This window comes from Cucurbita pepo, chromosome 3 (assembly GCF_057944985.1).
Source record: "Cucurbita pepo subsp. pepo isolate OVF chromosome 3, ASM5794498v1, whole genome shotgun sequence".
Classification (NCBI taxonomy): Eukaryota; Viridiplantae; Streptophyta; class Magnoliopsida; order Cucurbitales; family Cucurbitaceae; genus Cucurbita; species Cucurbita pepo.
In genome coordinates, this window is record NC_141800.1 from 5,389,888 (window position 1) to 5,407,256 (window position 17,369).

The 17,369-nt window shown below is 35.2% G+C and overlaps 4 protein-coding genes across 4 annotated transcripts; 1 reads left to right on the plus strand and 3 right to left on the minus strand.

The window, feature by feature from the left end:
* Positions 1–2,340: 2,340 nt before the first annotated feature.
* Positions 2,341–6,661, minus strand: LOC111790011 (sm-like protein LSM7). The gene is made up of 6 exons (XM_023670771.2): positions 6,530–6,661; positions 6,279–6,330; positions 6,108–6,189; positions 5,821–5,892; positions 3,191–3,243; positions 2,341–2,631 (listed from the first exon to the last, which is right to left on the minus strand). The coding sequence occupies exons 2-6, from the start codon at positions 6,279–6,281 to the stop codon at positions 2,542–2,544; spliced, it is 300 nt and encodes a 99-aa protein (XP_023526539.1). The 5' UTR covers positions 6,282–6,330; positions 6,530–6,661; the 3' UTR covers positions 2,341–2,541.
* A 1,282-nt stretch (positions 6,662–7,943) lies between these two features.
* Positions 7,944–9,382, minus strand: LOC111785370 (uncharacterized). The gene has a single exon (XM_023665780.2). It carries the CDS (start codon positions 9,204–9,206, stop codon positions 8,070–8,072), a length of 1,137 nt encoding a protein of 378 aa, XP_023521548.2. The 5' UTR covers positions 9,207–9,382; the 3' UTR covers positions 7,944–8,069.
* A 922-nt stretch (positions 9,383–10,304) lies between these two features.
* Positions 10,305–12,941, plus strand: LOC111785367 (ras-related protein RGP1). The gene is made up of 2 exons (XM_023665779.2): positions 10,305–10,780; positions 12,203–12,941. Exons 1-2 carry the CDS (start codon positions 10,554–10,556, stop codon positions 12,645–12,647), a joined length of 672 nt encoding a protein of 223 aa, XP_023521547.1. The 5' UTR covers positions 10,305–10,553; the 3' UTR covers positions 12,648–12,941.
* A 510-nt stretch (positions 12,942–13,451) lies between these two features.
* On the minus strand, positions 13,452–16,854 carry LOC111791149 (cytochrome P450 705A22). The gene is made up of 3 exons (XM_087121890.1): positions 16,297–16,854; positions 15,197–15,530; positions 13,452–14,196 (listed from the first exon to the last, which is right to left on the minus strand). Exons 1-3 carry the CDS (start codon positions 16,851–16,853, stop codon positions 13,540–13,542), a joined length of 1,548 nt encoding a protein of 515 aa, XP_086978016.1. The 5' UTR covers position 16,854; the 3' UTR covers positions 13,452–13,539.
* Between the last annotated feature and the right edge of the window lie 515 nt (positions 16,855–17,369).

Here is a 17,369-nt window from a genome sequence, read left to right on the forward strand (position 1 = left end):
GATACGCCATCTTAATTTCAGTGGTTTAATAAAAATTCTATAAAAATATACAAATTTCGAATTTGAAACTTTAAAAGGAGAATTATATTAAAAAATATCTGATTTTATTTTGTTAATATCAATAATATAATATATTATAAATTATATGATATTGTAACCTAATAAGATCATAATACCAATTTAATTTATATGTTTGTGTCTATTTAGTATCTAAAGTTTCAGAAGTATCTAATAAATTCCTAGACTTCAATGGTATGTCTACATGTTTCTAAACTTTTAAATTGTTTATAAATCATTATAAATTCTAATTTTGTGTATGATAAATCTCTAAAAAAAATTTAGTATTTACTCAACCTAAAAGATTCAAATTTAGTGACTTCATTGCCCACAAAACAATTTCATGTATAATAAATCAATTTTTTTAAAAAAATAAATATATAAAAACATACTAGACATAAAAAAATATATATAAAATTGAAACTTCAAAAATATAATTTCTCAATAATATAAAAAAAAAGATATATACATAATATATAATATATAATAGTTAGAAGTCCTCTTAAAACTTATTAGATATAGAATTGAAAGTTTGCGAATAAGCACATTTCTTATACCTTCATCGCGAATAAGCACATTTCTTATACCTTCATCCATATCAAAGCTTCGAGACCTCCCCTGATTTCAATTTTAATTACATTCCATATTATATGATGGGTATAAATTAAAATGACAGCCCTTTCACTTGGAACATTAATGTTGTATAAAAAAAACAATTAATTATGAGAAACTGATTACTATTTACTTTTTAGACTCAAGAAACTATTTTTAATTTTTTTTTTTTTTGTTTTTGTAGGGAAGAAAAAAGTAGAGAGTCAAATCAATCCCTATCTTGCTACAGATTCTTAATCCCAAAAAGTCTCCTGCTTTCCCTGTTTGTCACGGTCATAGAAAGGCACTCATGCAGACCACCCTATATTACATATGATTCCATACAAATAAATTAAAATGAATATACAAAAACGTATATATCCTATTTTGGTTTAAAGGTTTGTTCCATTTTGGCCTCTTTTAATCCCTAAATTAAAAAAAATAACCATGTAGTCCATTGACTATCATAATACCTATTTTCATCTCTAAACTTTCACCAAAAAAAAAAAAAAAACCTTGGTCCTCTATTCTTTTACTTTCTAATAAAAAAAATGTGCTTACCTAATACTCGATCTTGAACTTACGTAGTTTGAATACATGTCTATATTAACTAGCGGGCAATGTGTTGAAATCAAAATAAATGTAAGAACTATAATGGTGTTCAATTATCAGAAATAGAATTTCCACAAAATTGGTGAACAGAGGGTATTCAAATAAAGATCTTATTTCCTTTTCGTGTGAAAGCGAGCGCGACATATTTAGGTTACCTAATTTGCGACATATTTAGGTTACCTAATAAAAATTCAATAAAAAAGAACGAACAAAAAAAAATGATTTTTCTTTTTTAACAGTTTTTGGAAAGGAAGCTGAAATGCCTTTTGAAATGCCTTTTGGTTCTCTCCGAAAAGACGGTTCATTTTTTGAACCCGGTTTAATAACAAAAGTTGAAAAACAAATTAAAAAAAGGACTCGAAGAGTTTTAAAAAAAAGACTAAACGTGTTTATAAATATATTAAACGAAACAAAAAAACGGGTCATCAAAAACCTTCCACAAACAAACCCAGACATTGTAAGCGAAATATTTTTGAAGGTATAAGACCATACTCAAATTTAAACCTAAAAGGGAACTTGGCTAAATAAGAGAGATGACGCTGCTTTATCTAAGTTATATGTTCAGTCACAGTTATTTTTCCAACACTCATCCAGACTGACACCTCTTTTTTTTGGCTTAAAAGTCAGTGGGCTAAAAGGCCAAGGAAAGCAGTGCAGTGCAGGAGGAAGGAGGGAGGGGCTGGTGAAGGTTGCGTGCAAACTGGCTGAAGTTCCCCACTTTTGCAAGTCGTGGGGAATACATCAGAAGACTCCAATGGAAAAACAAAGTAAAATTAAGTTTAGAATAAGAACGAACCATTTGAAGCGTCTAGAAAAGCTTACCAGCACCAAGTTGCAGCTCAGTTCACATAGTTGGCTCGGCTGGCATAAAGTCACCATGATGTACCGAAAGAGAATAAGTTGGGCCATCAACAAAAGAAATCCTTTGTCGGCCAACGGGCAGGGTCCCATGTCACTTTCTACACCATCAGTTCTTTGTCAGTGTCAGGCACCAGCTGATTGGGCAATGCCATCAAAGCGTCATGTGCTCTTTTAGACTTAGGAAGGCATCCAAAGTGAAGGAACCCAAAAACAGTAAACTCAAAGAAAGCGGTAAGTTTACTGAAATTAACAAAATTTCACAATTTTACTTCACATGGATAAGTGCTCCACGTATCTAAATAGAAGGGTTCAAACTCAATTGTTTTTAATAGAGAGAGAGAGAGAGGAATCACAAAGAAAATAGCGGAACTTGATATTCAGATAGAGAACAGGGAAAGTAAAGTAAACAAAAAATTACACCTATGCACCATCCGGTTGGATAAAGGGGTTAGCAATCTCGTCTGTACCATCAACTGGAGACACAAGCATTACGGCAGTCCCCCTGCAGACCTGCAGTGAATGGCATGCAAATTGATCATACAGGCTTGTACCCAAAAATAAACACAAGTTTGGAACTAAGAAGCACGCCTTATAGAACACTTATTTTCTCATTCTGCATATGCACGCTTAAGATGAGCCGATTTTTCACTTTTTACTCGTGATAAAATAATTTAAAATTTTCAACAAATTTTTCATAATAAATAGTTAACCATGCACTAACCCTCAAAATAAAAAAAATAAAAAAAAGAGCAAGAGAAAGCGTGAGAAGTTTAACATGGTGCAAGTGATAGCAGGGACGAATGGTTGCACAATGCACAAGAATATACAAATATTCAAATGATAGAAACATGCTCGGCTAGAACATATAGGCCTTTTGTCCGGTAATTAAGACCATCTAATCTGTTTAGCGCACAGATAATTGCAATTGTCAAAATAAAGTCCAAAGCTGCATGCTTAAATAATAATACTCTGCAGAAAAATGATAAATCTGTTCATGGCATCCAAGGCTCTAATCATAGGTGCCTTATTTTAAACGATAACTAAAATATGTAGATAGTAAGAATCATACAATTAGGCCAAGACGTCTGGTTTGATCTGTTGTCTTCAACGGATCATCAGAATCTGCCGAAAAAAGTCAATATAACAGATATTTCCTGGTGTAAGGATAATATTTTAACTTACTACTCATTCAAAAAAGTGCCATATAAACAAGAAGTAAAAGGCCATTACTACCACACAAAAAAAACATGACTGCCTAGTTGGTCAACCGAAAAGAATTTAGATATTAAGAAAGTGGGGCATAGGACCAAAATCAAAACAATAGAAACATATCACCACCAAACTAAATCATCTGAATTTGGGAAAATAAAAAACCTTGCCCTTGGGAAAGAGCCTTTTAAAAGTTGTTATGATGTGTAATATGACCTAGATTAAAATATCATTTTGGTCCATGTACTTTGGGTCTCATTTTATTTTAGTTTATGCATGTCCAAATGTCCAAATTTAGTTCTTCTATTTTTAATAAATCTTAATATTAGTTCCTAACAGATAGTTTATTATTAACTTATTAAAAAGTAATGTAATTTCTATTAGCCTCCCCTCTATAATTTTTGGAATCATATCCACATTGTATATTTTTCTTGAATGAAAAACATTGTTATTATTTTGTTAAGTTTGTTAAAAATTAGTTTCAAATCAACAATAGAGAGTAATTTAAAGTTTTATTGAAATTATAAGGCCTAGATTTTAAGATTTGAAAGTACAGGGACTAGAATGGGAAGAAATCCAAAGTACATGAACCATAATAGTATTTTAAGATATGAACTATGATGCAAAAAAAAAAAAAGAAAAAAAAAAGAGGAGGTGCAAACCCAGATGAGTCCATGAACTCATTTACTAATTCATAAATGAACTTTATAGTACCCATTATAATACTTCTTTACAAGTCCTAGAATGTTGGAGAAATGGCTCTCCGAGGCTATTTGGAAAGCTTGGGCTGCAAAGAAGGTCTAGTTTGTTCTTGAACCTTGGTGCTACGGAATATGAAATATCAACACCACGGGACAGGACTCATCAGAAGTGCCCTTGTAAAGTATAGGCTCCTAAGTGGTACCTTCTTAACAAAGCAAATTTTGAGGATTAATAGCACGACCTGCCTAGTCTGTCCTTGTTGGCATAAGCTACTGGAAGTTTCCGGCTTTCAATGGTGCTTCCACACATATAATCAGGCCTTGTTACAAGAGTCTGTGATAGTACTAGTAAGGAACATATTGGGAATATTAGGAGTAAGGACATAGTGGTAATTAGTTAGGGGCTAACTTGGTTATAAATATGGGGAGTTAGGGACATTATAAGATCATTTTTGGTGAGGATTGTTCATTGTGGGACTTCGGAGAGAGATAACCCTCTTAAAAAGCGATTAGATATGGTAATTTCTTCATTGATAATGCAATATAGTTATTTTTCTGTTTTGTTGTGTTCTTGTGTTTGGTTGACGAACATAGTCTTTGTGAGCATACGTCCAAATAGGATGTTGTGGTTCAAACTCCTCAAAGCTTTTTTGTGGGAGCTTTGGAAGTAGAGACAAAAATATTACCTTTTTTTTTTCTCTCTAAAAAAAATTACGAACACAAGATGTGGAGCTTAGATAAATTCTGAGAGCTTCTAGGTTTTGCCTCTAATTTGTATATTTTTCCAGGCTTTCATTAGTCAAGGTGCAGTGTGTAAGGGGAGAGCGAACAATGTCAGTTGGTGGGTGTCATACTTGGGGCTGGCGGTGAGGTTGTTAGTCATATTTGTGGGTGTACATAAGCTAAATAGTTGCGGTGATTTTGGTAGGAAATGCTGGGTGGGAGGCTCTTGAAACTTCCTTTAACATGTACCCCCACTGATGATAAATAATATAGAGGTTTTTGTTTCTAATATAACCGGGAGTTGAAGCTTTGCTCTCCTATTTCCGAGGGCACCAGCACCCACCCCAAGGCCTGGACCGGGGAGATGAGATTGCTCATCTTCCTCTTTTTTCCATGCCTTTTGAATGAATGTGATTACAGAGATTGTTATAGATTTGCACGTATTTGCAACTTTTATTCAAACAAATCTTATAATAGTGTATGGGTACACAAATAAAATCCAAAATGATGTTATGCAAAGATTTACAAGATAATAATGCAGATTGAAGATACAAATTTATGCAACAGCCTAAAATAAATTTAAATATATCCAATATTCAAAGTAAAAATAAAAATAAAATAAAATAACTATTCATATAGTCCATAATGCCAATGACATCCATTTTTCTATTGAAAGATAGAAAAAAAACGTATCGATTGCAAATATGCTTAAAGAAAACATGTAAAACAAAATAACGTTTCAATATGAAAGGCCTTTACTACACTGCCATATCTTAATCCGTTAAATCGGCAGAACAGAAATCTTTGTCTATTCTTATAGAAAAACTGTTTGTTTGCTTATGTTACTTCTAAATTAAATACTTAATTTGTGCTTCTTCATCCAATATCAAATGATTTTTTTTTTCTTTTTCTAAATTTCCCGTACATTTAAAATAGCAGGAAGGTGAAAATAAATAAGAAAAGTTATATGAATGCTGCTAATCAATTTCCATCGAGCTTTCAGTCTATACGTTTATAAAATTCCACAAATCTCATCTATTCTGCCAGTATCCAGTTAATTGGTTACCTCTTAAAAACTCTATAGCTTCATCCAGCACAAGGTTCAGCAATTGATCATATCCTTTTAGCGTTCCAGTAACTGTCAATGGAAAATAAGGCTCATAAGGCACTTTTCTTGAATTTAAGAACAACAAATTAAAAAAAAAAAGAAAAAAGACATCGAACATTCAATTATGTGCCTCGGTCCTCTTCAACGCAACACACGAACAGTTGAATAAAAATCTTGCTAATCGGAAAGCAATGAATTGTATCCAAGTGGCAGTAATACTATTAACCATAATTAATAGAAACAACCTTGTCTGCCGCCGGTAAGCTTCACTTGGACGCCCTTGTCTACAAACTTAGCCAAATCCAGAACAGTTTCTTTTCTTCCAGACTGATAAAACAAACGATACGAATACCACATTATACTTCGTAATCAACCAGCATCAATATCCTAATTGAACAAATCATTCAGAAATTTACCATCACGATAGCGTTTTCGCAACTCCTCAGTAAAATTAAAGGCACCAGAAACCTGAAATATCCGAGAAATGAAACAAATTACGACGAGCGAAAAATAAAATTCCATCTGCTGGTCGATTCAAATAATCTCGACGAAGTTAGGGCATCATGCATCTGGAAATCAATATTGAAAAACTGGAAGCTACACCGAGCAAAAGAACAACGAATAAAACCGAAATTTGTGTGAAGAAGAGGAATGAATTGGAGCTTACTTTCAATGGAAGTGGTGAGGAGCGGAAAGAATGTGCCCTAAATTTGCTCGTTGAGAGAAATGGTCGATGGCGGGAAAGGTACCCCTCCAAACAATAGACAGTTGGACTCCGGCCCAATTTTCTCTTCCGGCCCGATCATGTGATTCCAATAAATTTAATTATGAAAATAAAAAAGGAAAACTAAAAACTGTTTTTTTAAAGATAAAAGCCAATTTAAGAATAATGTTTTTTTTTTAATTAATAAACACTTATTTATTAAATATGATAATATTTATATAATAAAAAAATATATACGTATAAAATAGAAATCCATTAGAACGTTGAATAATACTTATAATCTACCGCAATAATGACCTAGATTTGTATGACCCAAATATTTATTTTACGTCACAATTGCATGTTTCATATTCAATGTCATTTCTGTAAGCATTGGTCCATTAAAAAACGTTAATTAGTCTAATCAAATTATGTCACGTAGCTCTAATTTAAGCTCAACTGATTAAAAATGAATTAAAAAAAGATTACTCAACTCAAACTCAAGCGTTAGGCCCAAAATCAACTGAACTCAGACTCATACATGTCCATCAAAATTAGGAAGTGTACGCAGGTTGCGTTAGAAAAATCTTCTTAACCGACTCGAAATTTTGGTTGGTTAGGTTAATGACCTGAACAATTCAAATAGAACACACAAACCCAATCTCGGTTGAGTTGTACTGTTTTTTTTTAATTATTTTAAAAAATTTTACTCATCTAAAATACATATTATATTAATAATTAAAATCTTATAAATTTCAAATATCAAACCGTCACAATGCATCACTGCCTCCCGTTACAAACATTAAATATTCTTAAGCTTTTTAAACTAGAGTTGGATTGTTACCTGATTTTCAAGTTGGTCGAGTTGATCCGAGAAAAAAAAATGTCATGTAAATTTCAGTGACCCACTAAAAAGTGGTTTAGTCCGATAACCAAGTCAAAGACGGTTCCAAATCGATCAACAAACTATAAGTCAATCCAAAATAATCAACAAGTCATACGTAAAAAAATAAAATAAAAACAAAGCTAAAAAGCGAACCGATCACCCAAGAAGATCATCTAGTCCATAGACAAATGAAGATCAATGAACTCAAAGGCCGATTATATAATGAAGTTTATCTCCTAAATTAAATTTATTTTTCAAATTTTGTAAGAACAACTTTTTAAAAAATTTGGTGTCATTGAAATTTGGTGTATAAATAAATAAATATATATATATATATATATATATATATATATATATATAGTCTAATAAAATAGTTAATTTTTTTAAAAAATTAATATATCAATTTCAAAATTTACTATACACAAAATTAATTTTTTTTTTTAATGAGAACCAAATTTATAATTAAAGAAAAAAAGAAGGCACTATATTTAATTATTGCATTAAACCAAAAAAAAATAATAATAACAAAACATTCTTATTTATCAGTCTTCTAAACATTATTTCGGGTCGGATCCGGGTCGACTATAGCTCGTTTTCTCTTACCCGGATTTGTATTCGTCAACAAGTACTTAATGGGTTCCCACAGAGGCAGTCATTGTTGGAAAACGACGACGCTTCGAGGTGATCAAAGGGCGACCCGATGGGTATGGACCCGCAAAGATGGTTATGGCTCAGATTCAAATGGCCAACGTATTCGGCTGACGACAATGAATTTGGTATCGGACCTTTAAGGGCATTGAACGACAAGTCGAGCGCCATGAAGTATGAACCCGGGCAGAAAACGTCCGGAATCTGCCCGTCCAGAGCGTTTCTGCTCAAATTCAGAATCCCTAGCCCGCCATTGCTGATCAGAGTTGGAGGTATTTGCCCTGAGATTCTGTTGCTGTCCAGATTCAGAGTTGACAAAACCGGCATGTTTCCGATATTCTCCGGAATCATACCGGAGATACCGTTCATCGACAAATCCAAATCTGCGAGGCGGTTCATTTTCGTAACCGAAGCCGGAATCGATCCCCCGAGTTGGTTGCTGCTAAGAAGCGCTCGACTCAGCATCTCTAATTTCCCAAAATCGGATGGAACTTTGCCGGAAATTTGATTGTTCCTGAGGTCGAGATGCATCAGACCGCCGATATTCACGATCGATTTAGGTATAGTACCGGAAATCGCATTATCTGCGAGGTTAAGCACGGTAAGGTGATTTAGGTTTCCGAAATCCGAAGGAATTTCGCCGCTGATTTTGTTTCCGACGAGGTCGAGAACTCGGAGTTGGCTGAGTTTCGTCAAGCACTTCGGAATCTCGCCGGAGATTCCTTTCCAATCGGAAATGATGTGGATCATGAGGCTATCGAGTTTACAAATCTCAGGCGAAATCGAGCCGGTCATGTACCCGGTTCGGCCGGCCTTCTGGAAGATCGGATCCTCAGACTCGCCGCGGAGGCTAATTTCAGTGACCTCGAGAGTTTCAGGATCACAGCTGACTCCATACCAACCACCGCAGCAGGAATTTCCAGTCCATGAATTGAAGATTCCTAAATACGGCTCGTTCAGCGCCGCCTTGAATGCGAGCAGGGCCGCCTGGCCCGAAGGCGAGCAAGCTTCGACGGCGGCGAAGAGGAAGAAGACAACAAGTAACATTCTCATATATGTTTTCTCTCTGTATGAAGGCAATGTTGAGGTTTTTTCTTCTGTATGCATAAAAGAAGTGATTGTAGATCTGCCATGGCAGCCATTGTTATGTAGAAGAAGGAGCGAGAAGGGGAAAGTGGGACGGTGGCAGTTTGGTTTGAATTCAGGTGGTTCTCTGACCAAAATAGCCCTGCTGAAAGGTGATAATTACAATGTATAAGTTAGAGTTAGTTGCAACATTTCATGGACTCAAATTTTGGTTTTTAATAAAATTTCAACTTACAAAATCAATTAAAATATATATTTTAAAGTTTACTTTTTAAATATTTAAAAAAGAGAATAAATAATTTAAAATAATTTATTTAAAATTAATAATAGACGTGTGGATTAGTACCATTCAACTCAATCCAGTTATAAAAAAAAGCTCATGAACGTACGTGATAAAATTTTTATTTATTTGAACGCATTCAACACAACTAAGTTCATAACTCAACCTAATTCATACATGCTGCATTGGGTTGATCTAATTTTATGACATCATCGAGTTTTTTTATTTTATTATCTCTCTTCGAATTTAACCATCTAATTATTTTATTTTTAATTTTTATAACAAATATAACAATGAGATCGGCCTACTTTAAAATTTGTAAAAATTTAGTTTTTATTTTTATTATAAAAAAGATTATTAAGATTTAATAAAAAATGTTACCGGTTTATATAAATCAACAAAAGACCAAAATGTATTTATAAACGGTTACGGCTATGCGTCAACATAAGTATATCTGAGCTAAATAGTTCGACGTTCGAACCTTCTCCTATATATTGTATTGATCTCAAACTTAATTTATTATAAACTTTCTCGAGATGATTTTAGAATGAATTTTAAATTGTTACCTATTGAAATTTAGAGGTGGTTTGTAGCAAACTACATGGACTAAATTGTTATTTTACTTACCACCTATTTTTTTAACCATACTTACTATTATAAATAAATTATAATTAGAAATATAATTAGAAATTTAATAAAATATTTTAAAAGAAAAAAAAAAAGACTATAAATACGAAGTTAAGAGTTGGACATTTTGGTCATACGTGGAAGTTTGGGAGATGTTGACGTTGACCATTCCAAACGAACAATGAAACGAAGAAGAAGAACCGTTAATTTCTTTTTTTTCTTTCTGTTTTCGTCCATGTCAAAATACCTTCGATTCTCCCCATTTCCTTTCAAATCATCGCTAAACCCTTTTTTCCCCCCAATTTTCCTTCTCCCCAAACAGAATCATTCCCCCATTTCTCTTGTAATCGCATCAAGCGATCGATTCGATCGCTTGGTGTTCCATTTTCCCCCTTTTCCGATTTGTTCTTCTTTTTTTGTTCGATTGGATTAGATTGATTTCTTATTTTCCCGTAAGAGCGATGTCTAATCTGCAATCGAATTTCAATCAGAAGATCGATTATGTATTCAAGGTCGTGTTGATTGGGGATTCTGCGGTGGGGAAGTCGCAACTTCTTTCTCGTTTTTCTAGGAATATGTTTAGTTTGGATTCGAAGGCTACGATTGGGGTTGAGTTTCAGACAAAGACGCTCGTCATTGACAAGAAAGCTATCAAGGCGCAGATATGGGATACTGCTGGACAGGAGAGGTAATAATCCGCCATGTTTCTTAGGAATTTTATTTTTGCTTTTCTCAACAATGCTGAATTAGAATTTCCTGTGCATTGAACTAGGTTTTCCAGAATTTCAATGCTTAAGATTGATGTTAGCATGAAAAATTTATCTCAACGATGTGTTAGTTCATTGTAAATCTTGAACAGAATGCACCTTATTGTTGGTTTTCAGTATGTTCATGTTGATGGTTCATCTATGTATGTAATTTTACATCAACTTGTGAAGAATTTCCTGAATGTAGAAACTGCACTAATCTTTGATGGTTCATCTATGTATGTAATTTCAGTATGTTCATGTTGATGGTTCATCTAGGTATGTAAGTTTGCATAACCTTTTCTTATGTCCTGTGTAACAAGCAGAATTGATTGTCTTTTTTTCTGAACTTTGTAAACAGTATGTTTGTAACTTTTTGTTTCATCTCTTGCTGCTTCAGTTTACTTTTCCATTTTCACCTCCCCTGCTACTTATTGGAACAATGGGGTTTTACATTGATTCGGTTGATATGGATATATATATATATATTGTCACTGAATCATAAACACTATGCACCCGACATGTAACACAATCTGCATCCAATTCAGATTCACCTTCATTCTCATAAAGAAATCCTCCTTTATAACCATACTATCGCATAGCTTTGAGCCTACCATTGTGAGATCCCACATTGGTTGGGGAGGCGAACGGAGCCTTCTTTATAAGGGCGTAGAAGCCTCTCCCTAGCAGACGCGTTTTAAAAACCTTGAGGAGAAGCCTAAAAGGGAAAGCCCAACGAGGACAATATCTGCTAGCAGTGGGCTTGAGCTGTTACAACCATCTTGTGGGCAGGGACAGGGACTAAAACGGTCTTTAAGGACCTTATAAATTTATTATCGCTTAGTTAAGCACAAGTTGCTTTATCATCATGTTCAATCCCTTGGGTGGGGTTCATATTGTCAATGTTTGACTTAGGGATGTTAGAACCAATCAGTATATTATGAATTGAATTAGAGAATTGTCCTTGGGTCCTGTTATGCTGTCCTATGGTGATGTGATTATAGTTTGGCAGATTTCCTGTTAACATAACTTGAGTGCTGATGGTTGACATTAAGCTCTCGACTTTGGAAAGTGTAAACGAAAACACATTTCGGAGATCATAAGGAGTATTTTTTTAGTATGAATAGATGCTAAGGGCAATCAAGCCGTGATATTATTTTGGAACGTATATAGCAGATATTGTCCTTTTTGGACTTTTCCTTCCGGGCTCCCCCTCAAGGTTTTTAAAACGCGTCTGCTAGGGAGAGGTTTCTACGCCCTTATAAAAAATGCTTCGTTCTCCTTCCCAACCGATGTGAGAACTCACATATACCATGAGCATGCTTCGTTTTCCTTCTTTTTCTCTTATTAGTGATGGTTTTCAGGTATCGTGCAGTGACAAGTGCATACTACAGAGGTGCTGTGGGGGCAATGCTGGTCTACGACATGACAAAACGTCAGTCGTTCGATCATATAACTAGATGGTTAGATGAACTGCGTGGGCATGCAGACAAGAACATCGTTATCATGCTTATAGGGAACAAGTCTGATCTAGATTCTCTTCGTCTTGTGCCCACAGAAGATGCTAAAGAGTTCGCTCAAATGGAGAGCCTGTTTTTCATGGAAACATCAGCTCTGGAGGCAACTAACGTAGAGGCAGCATTCAATACCATACTGACAGAAATTTACCGAGTGGTTAGCAGGAAGACACTGATTGCAAATGAGGATACTGATACCGACGGAAGCGCATCACTCCTCGAAGGAGTCAAAATTGTTGTCCCTGGACAAGAGCCTCAGCCTGCAACCTCTGCTGGCTGTTGCAGGAGTTGACATGAATTATGTTTCTCACAATATGTTCACTTGAATTGCTGCTTTTTTTACAGCCCTCAACAGAGCAGAAGAAGAAAAAGGGGGGAAGCGATTGATCTGATGTCTATCTAATCTGTAACTTTGGTCTTTCAGGAGACTAAAGGTAAATAGTTCCTCTGCTTCAAGCTTTTTGTTACCTTCATAATATTCATTTTGGTTGAGCAAAAAGCTTCATATTGTCCCCTTCAACATAAACATGGGAGATTAATGAATCTCAGTAAGGGTATGCTAAAGTAACTGAGTTTTTCTTTTTCATCTCTCTCTGTCTCTCTTCTCTCTCTACATAAGGGAAATGAGTTCTGAAAAATATGCTATTTGTGTAAAACAAAAAGTTGGAGCCTTGGATAGATTTTAATTCGCAAGTGATAAGAAATCACTATAAGGGAACTAAGATTCGGGTTATTTTGTTGAGGCAAGAACACTTATTTGAGATTTAAATCACTCTACAAGCAAGATTGATCATGTCTAACTTAAATGATTCTAAACATGCAATCTAAGCTACGTAGAATTGTAAAGAAACTTAGCCCTAATGATAAAAAAATCACTCAAAGGGAAAGTTTAAAAACGGATACCTTGTTGATCATAATTTTACAAGCAAGATTGATCGTGTCATGTTTGAATAATTCTAAACATGCAACCTAAACTACCTAGCATTGCAACATCTTGTGATAATTTGAACGACATTTTGTTCACATCTTTCTTGAAGTTTATAGTACATGATTGATGTCTTTGTTCATATCAGCAAGTATAGATTAAATCACGAAGTTTTGTCCAGTAACACATTGTTATTATTGTAAACTTGAAATGAGGCCTTATTGAAGAAACTGACGAACAAGCCATTGATCATGCATTGTTACATTGAAGCACCAAATGGATCAAAAAGTAACGTAGGAACAAGCAAGAGAGGGTTGGCCATTCCTAAAGTCAAGCCTTGTCCTGGTTGCATATCAACCTTAGCTTCCTCTTCCTCACCTCCTTCTCCAACCACCTTCCAATCAAAACACTGAACCAGGGCCGCCATCGTTGTGTTTATCATGCTTAACGCCAATGTTGCGCCAGGGCACGCTCTCCTTCCACCCCCGAACGGGATGAAGTCAAAACTTTGCCCCGTATTGGTCTCAATTCGTTCTTGTTTTGACGATGAAGCTAAGAACCTCTCGGGACGAAACTTGTTAGGTTCCCTCCACACTTGAGGGTCTCTCATAATAGCAAAGAGATTGATCGCGACACTTGTTTTTCGTGGCACGTCGTAGCCTCCGATTTTGCAACTTTGACGACATTCTCTTATTGTGACTGGTCCTGATGGGTAGAGCCTCAAAGTTTCCTTCACAACAGCTTGCAAATAAGGGAGTCTAGGAATGTCTTCTTCTTCCACAAGCCTTCCTGATTGTCCAACCACTGATTCTATCTCCTTTCTAACCCTTTTCAGCACTTCAGGATGGCTGATTAGTTCAGCCATTGCCCATTGCATGGCTACTGATGAAGTATCAGTGCCAGCAACGAAGAGATCCTGAATCAACCCATTAAATACTTTTAAACTCAATAACCAAATAAACACAAACTTAATAATCAAGAACGGCTAGCTGTCTTGAATAACCGTAAATGAACTCCTACCCGATCTATCAATCACGACCCTTCACAATGGTATGGTATGATATTGTCCACTTTGAGCATGAGCTTTCATGGCTTTGTTTTGGGCTTCCCCTGAGACCTATGGAGCCCTCGAACAGCCTCCCATTACTCAAGGCTCGACTCCTTTTTAGGAGTCCTCGAACAAAATACACCATTTGTTCGACACTTGAGTCACTTTTGACTACACCTTCGAGACTCACAACTTCTTTGTTCGATATTTGAGGATTCCATTAACATGACTAAGTTAAGGGCATGGCTCTGATACCATGTTTGGTATCACAGATCTCCACAATGGTATGATATTATCCACCTTAAGCATAAGCTCTCATGGCTTTGTTTAGGGCTTCCCCTGAAACCTATGAAGCCCTCGAACAACCTCCCATTACTCGAGGCTCGACTCCTTCTCTGGAGTCCTCGAACAAAGTACACACTTTGTTCGACACTTGAGTCACGTATGGAGACCTCGAACAGCCTCCTCTTACTCGAGGCTCAACTCCTTCTTTGGAATCCTCGAACAAAGTACACCCTTTGTTCGACACTTAAGTCACTTTTGACTACACCTTCGAGACTCACAACTTCTTTGTTCGACACTTGAGGATTCTATTGACATAACTAAGTTAAGAGCACGACTCTGATACCATGTTTAGAATCACAGATCTTCACAATGGTACAATATTATTCACCTTGAGCATAAGCTCTCGTGGCTTTGTTTCGAACTTCCTCAAAATACCTCGTACCAATGGAGATGTATTCATTACTTATAAACTCATGATCATTTCCTAAATTAACCAAAACAGAACTCCCTCCCAACCATCCTCAACAGTTAGGACATTACGTTCTCGACCAAACGAGAAAGAAGAGACATAATAATGGCTTACCCAAATGAATGCTTTGATATGGGTTCTTGTGAGGTTAATAGCAGCAGCATGATCTTGTTGAATATCCAAGAGAATATCCATAAAATCCTTAGGTTCATTACTCTCCATCTTGCCTTTCAGTTCATGTTCCTTCAAGATCTTCTCCATTAGTTCATCACAACTTCTGCCAACATCAAGAGCCCTCTTCCCATAGACCAAGAACCCCAAGTTCTTGAATGGCCCCAATACATCTCCAAAGCATATCTTTGTTATTACCTCCATTGCTTCCTTCACTAAATATCGTATTCTTTCGGCCTCGTTCTTTTCTCCCGAGCATGTTGTGTTCATTAACATCCTACAAAATTTGTAACATTTTAGTCCTTATATTTTACATATATGATTAGAGATAGAAAAAACATCAATTTCAGTTAGCGTTGGCCGTCTATTAATTGAAATTGAGAGACTCAATAAAACTGGTAATATTATTATGAAAATATTTAATTCAAAAGACGAAGAAATTAAAATAAACCTATCATACCAAAGATCGATTAATTAATTAATTTTAAATTTACGATACTTTCCAACTATTTAGTAGCGATGACAATTGTATTTCAAAAATACTCTTAAATTTTATTTATTTTATTTTTAAAATACACACAAAACTATTTTTCTAATGCAATTCCCAAATTTAATCAAATTCAACCAAAATTTCAATTTTTTAAAAAAAAAATGCTATTTCTATGAGAAAAAACAATAAAATATTATATATATATATATAATATTTTTTAAAAAAATTATAGCTAAAATTTAAAGACCAGTTAATAGGTTAAAATTCAAATTGAAATTCAAGATTTATTAGACATTTATAAGAGAAATTATTGTGATTTATGAGGCATAAATTTTTAATTTTATATTTAATATTTAGTATGTTAATCAAATTTAAAAAAATATATTTGAATATACAAAATTATTTTAATTTTTTTTAAGAGACATTTTGAAAAACTTTTCGACCAAATAAATATATACGAATTTAATATATATATATATATATATATATATTTATATTACCAAAAATGCCCCCCTAACGAACTTCCGTTCAACAGTATTCCATCCCCTGTTACCTGCAAGTCGTATTGTTGGTCAATCTCATAAGCTCTGCGCCGATATCCACAGTCTCCTTCCGCCGAGAATGGCCAGCGATTCTCGACAGAAACCGCCGGATTTCTTCCCGGCGGACGTTCTGCGACCGCTCCAGTTGCCGGGGGCTGAGAAGCTCCGTCACGCAGACCTTTTTCATGAACCTCCAGTAATCGCCATACGGTGCCAAAACAAACCCTAATTTTCCGTAGTACAGTTTATCTGCGAAGGCCAGAGTCGGACGGGAGGCGAAAAGGACGTCGTGCGTCTTGAAGATTTCGGCGGCGATCGGCGCCGATGAGACGACGAGGCAGCGGGAGGCACCGAGGCGGAGGTAGAGGATCGGGCCGTACCGATCGGAGAGACGACGGAAGGAGCTGTAAAGCGCCGGAGACAGGAGGTGGAGGTGGCCGATAAGCGGCAGCGACGGAGGACTAGGAGGAAGGCGGAGGGCGGTGGTTCTGGATAGAATTGATCGGAGTAAGTAAACGGAGAGGAAAAAGAGGGTGGAGAGGAGGATTAAGGACTCGATTTCAGCCATGGTTTGATTGAAGAACAAAAATACACCATATATATATATATATATATATTAATATTAAAAATATTCATATTACTCGAAAACCTAGTTAACTCGACCCCAACCAGAACCTAGTTAACCCAACCCCAACTCCAACTATAAAGATTGAGTTAGGTTAGATTTTTATTTTTTTAATAAAATTTTGAAAAATTAAAAAAATTCGAGTGAGATGTTACACGGTTAGGATTCAACTCAACTCTATCCTGCTTAATTATTATAAAAATTAAGAATATTTGACTTTTGTAATCTTATATTTAAAATTTATGAGATTTTATTTATCACCATATAATTTTTTTAATATATTTTTTAAAAATAATTCAATTTAAAAATAGAGTGTTGAGTTGGAAATACTATTTGGGTTGCTCGAGTCATCGACCCAATCAACCCAAAAAAGATTTTCCCAACCCAACTCGTACTCATCCACTATTATTGAACCTAGTTATTATAGCTTGGTTGTCTCGAACCTCTATATATATATAT

Excerpts from the sequence above, each read along its gene's own strand:
- LOC111791149 (XM_087121890.1), bottom strand. The coding sequence starts at position 16,853 with ATGGCTGAAATCGAGTCCTTAATCCTCCTCTCCACCCTCTTTTTCCTC. Across the intron at positions 15,531-16,296 it reads ACCAACAATACGACTTGCAG|GATGTTAATGAACACAACAT; the intron begins GTAACAGGGGAT and ends CAAATTTTGTAG. Across the intron at positions 14,197-15,196 it reads ATATCAAAGCATTCATTTGG|GATCTCTTCGTTGCTGGCAC; the intron begins GTAAGCCATTAT and ends GGGTTGATTCAG.
- LOC111790011 (XM_023670771.2), bottom strand. Across the intron at positions 5,893-6,107 it reads GCTTACCGGCGGCAGACAAG|TTACTGGAACGCTAAAAGGA; the intron begins GTTGTTTCTATT and ends TTCCATTGACAG. Across the intron at positions 2,632-3,190 it reads CCAGACGTCTTGGCCTAATT|GTCTGCAGGGGGACTGCCGT; the intron begins GTATGATTCTTA and ends CATTCACTGCAG.
- LOC111785370 (XM_023665780.2), bottom strand. The coding sequence starts at position 9,206 with ATGCATACAGAAGAAAAAACCTCAACATTGCCTTCATACAGAGAGAAA.
- LOC111785367 (XM_023665779.2), top strand. The coding sequence starts at position 10,554 with ATGTCTAATCTGCAATCGAATTTCAATCAGAAGATCGATTATGTATTC. Across the intron at positions 10,781-12,202 it reads GATACTGCTGGACAGGAGAG|GTATCGTGCAGTGACAAGTG; the intron begins GTAATAATCCGC and ends GATGGTTTTCAG.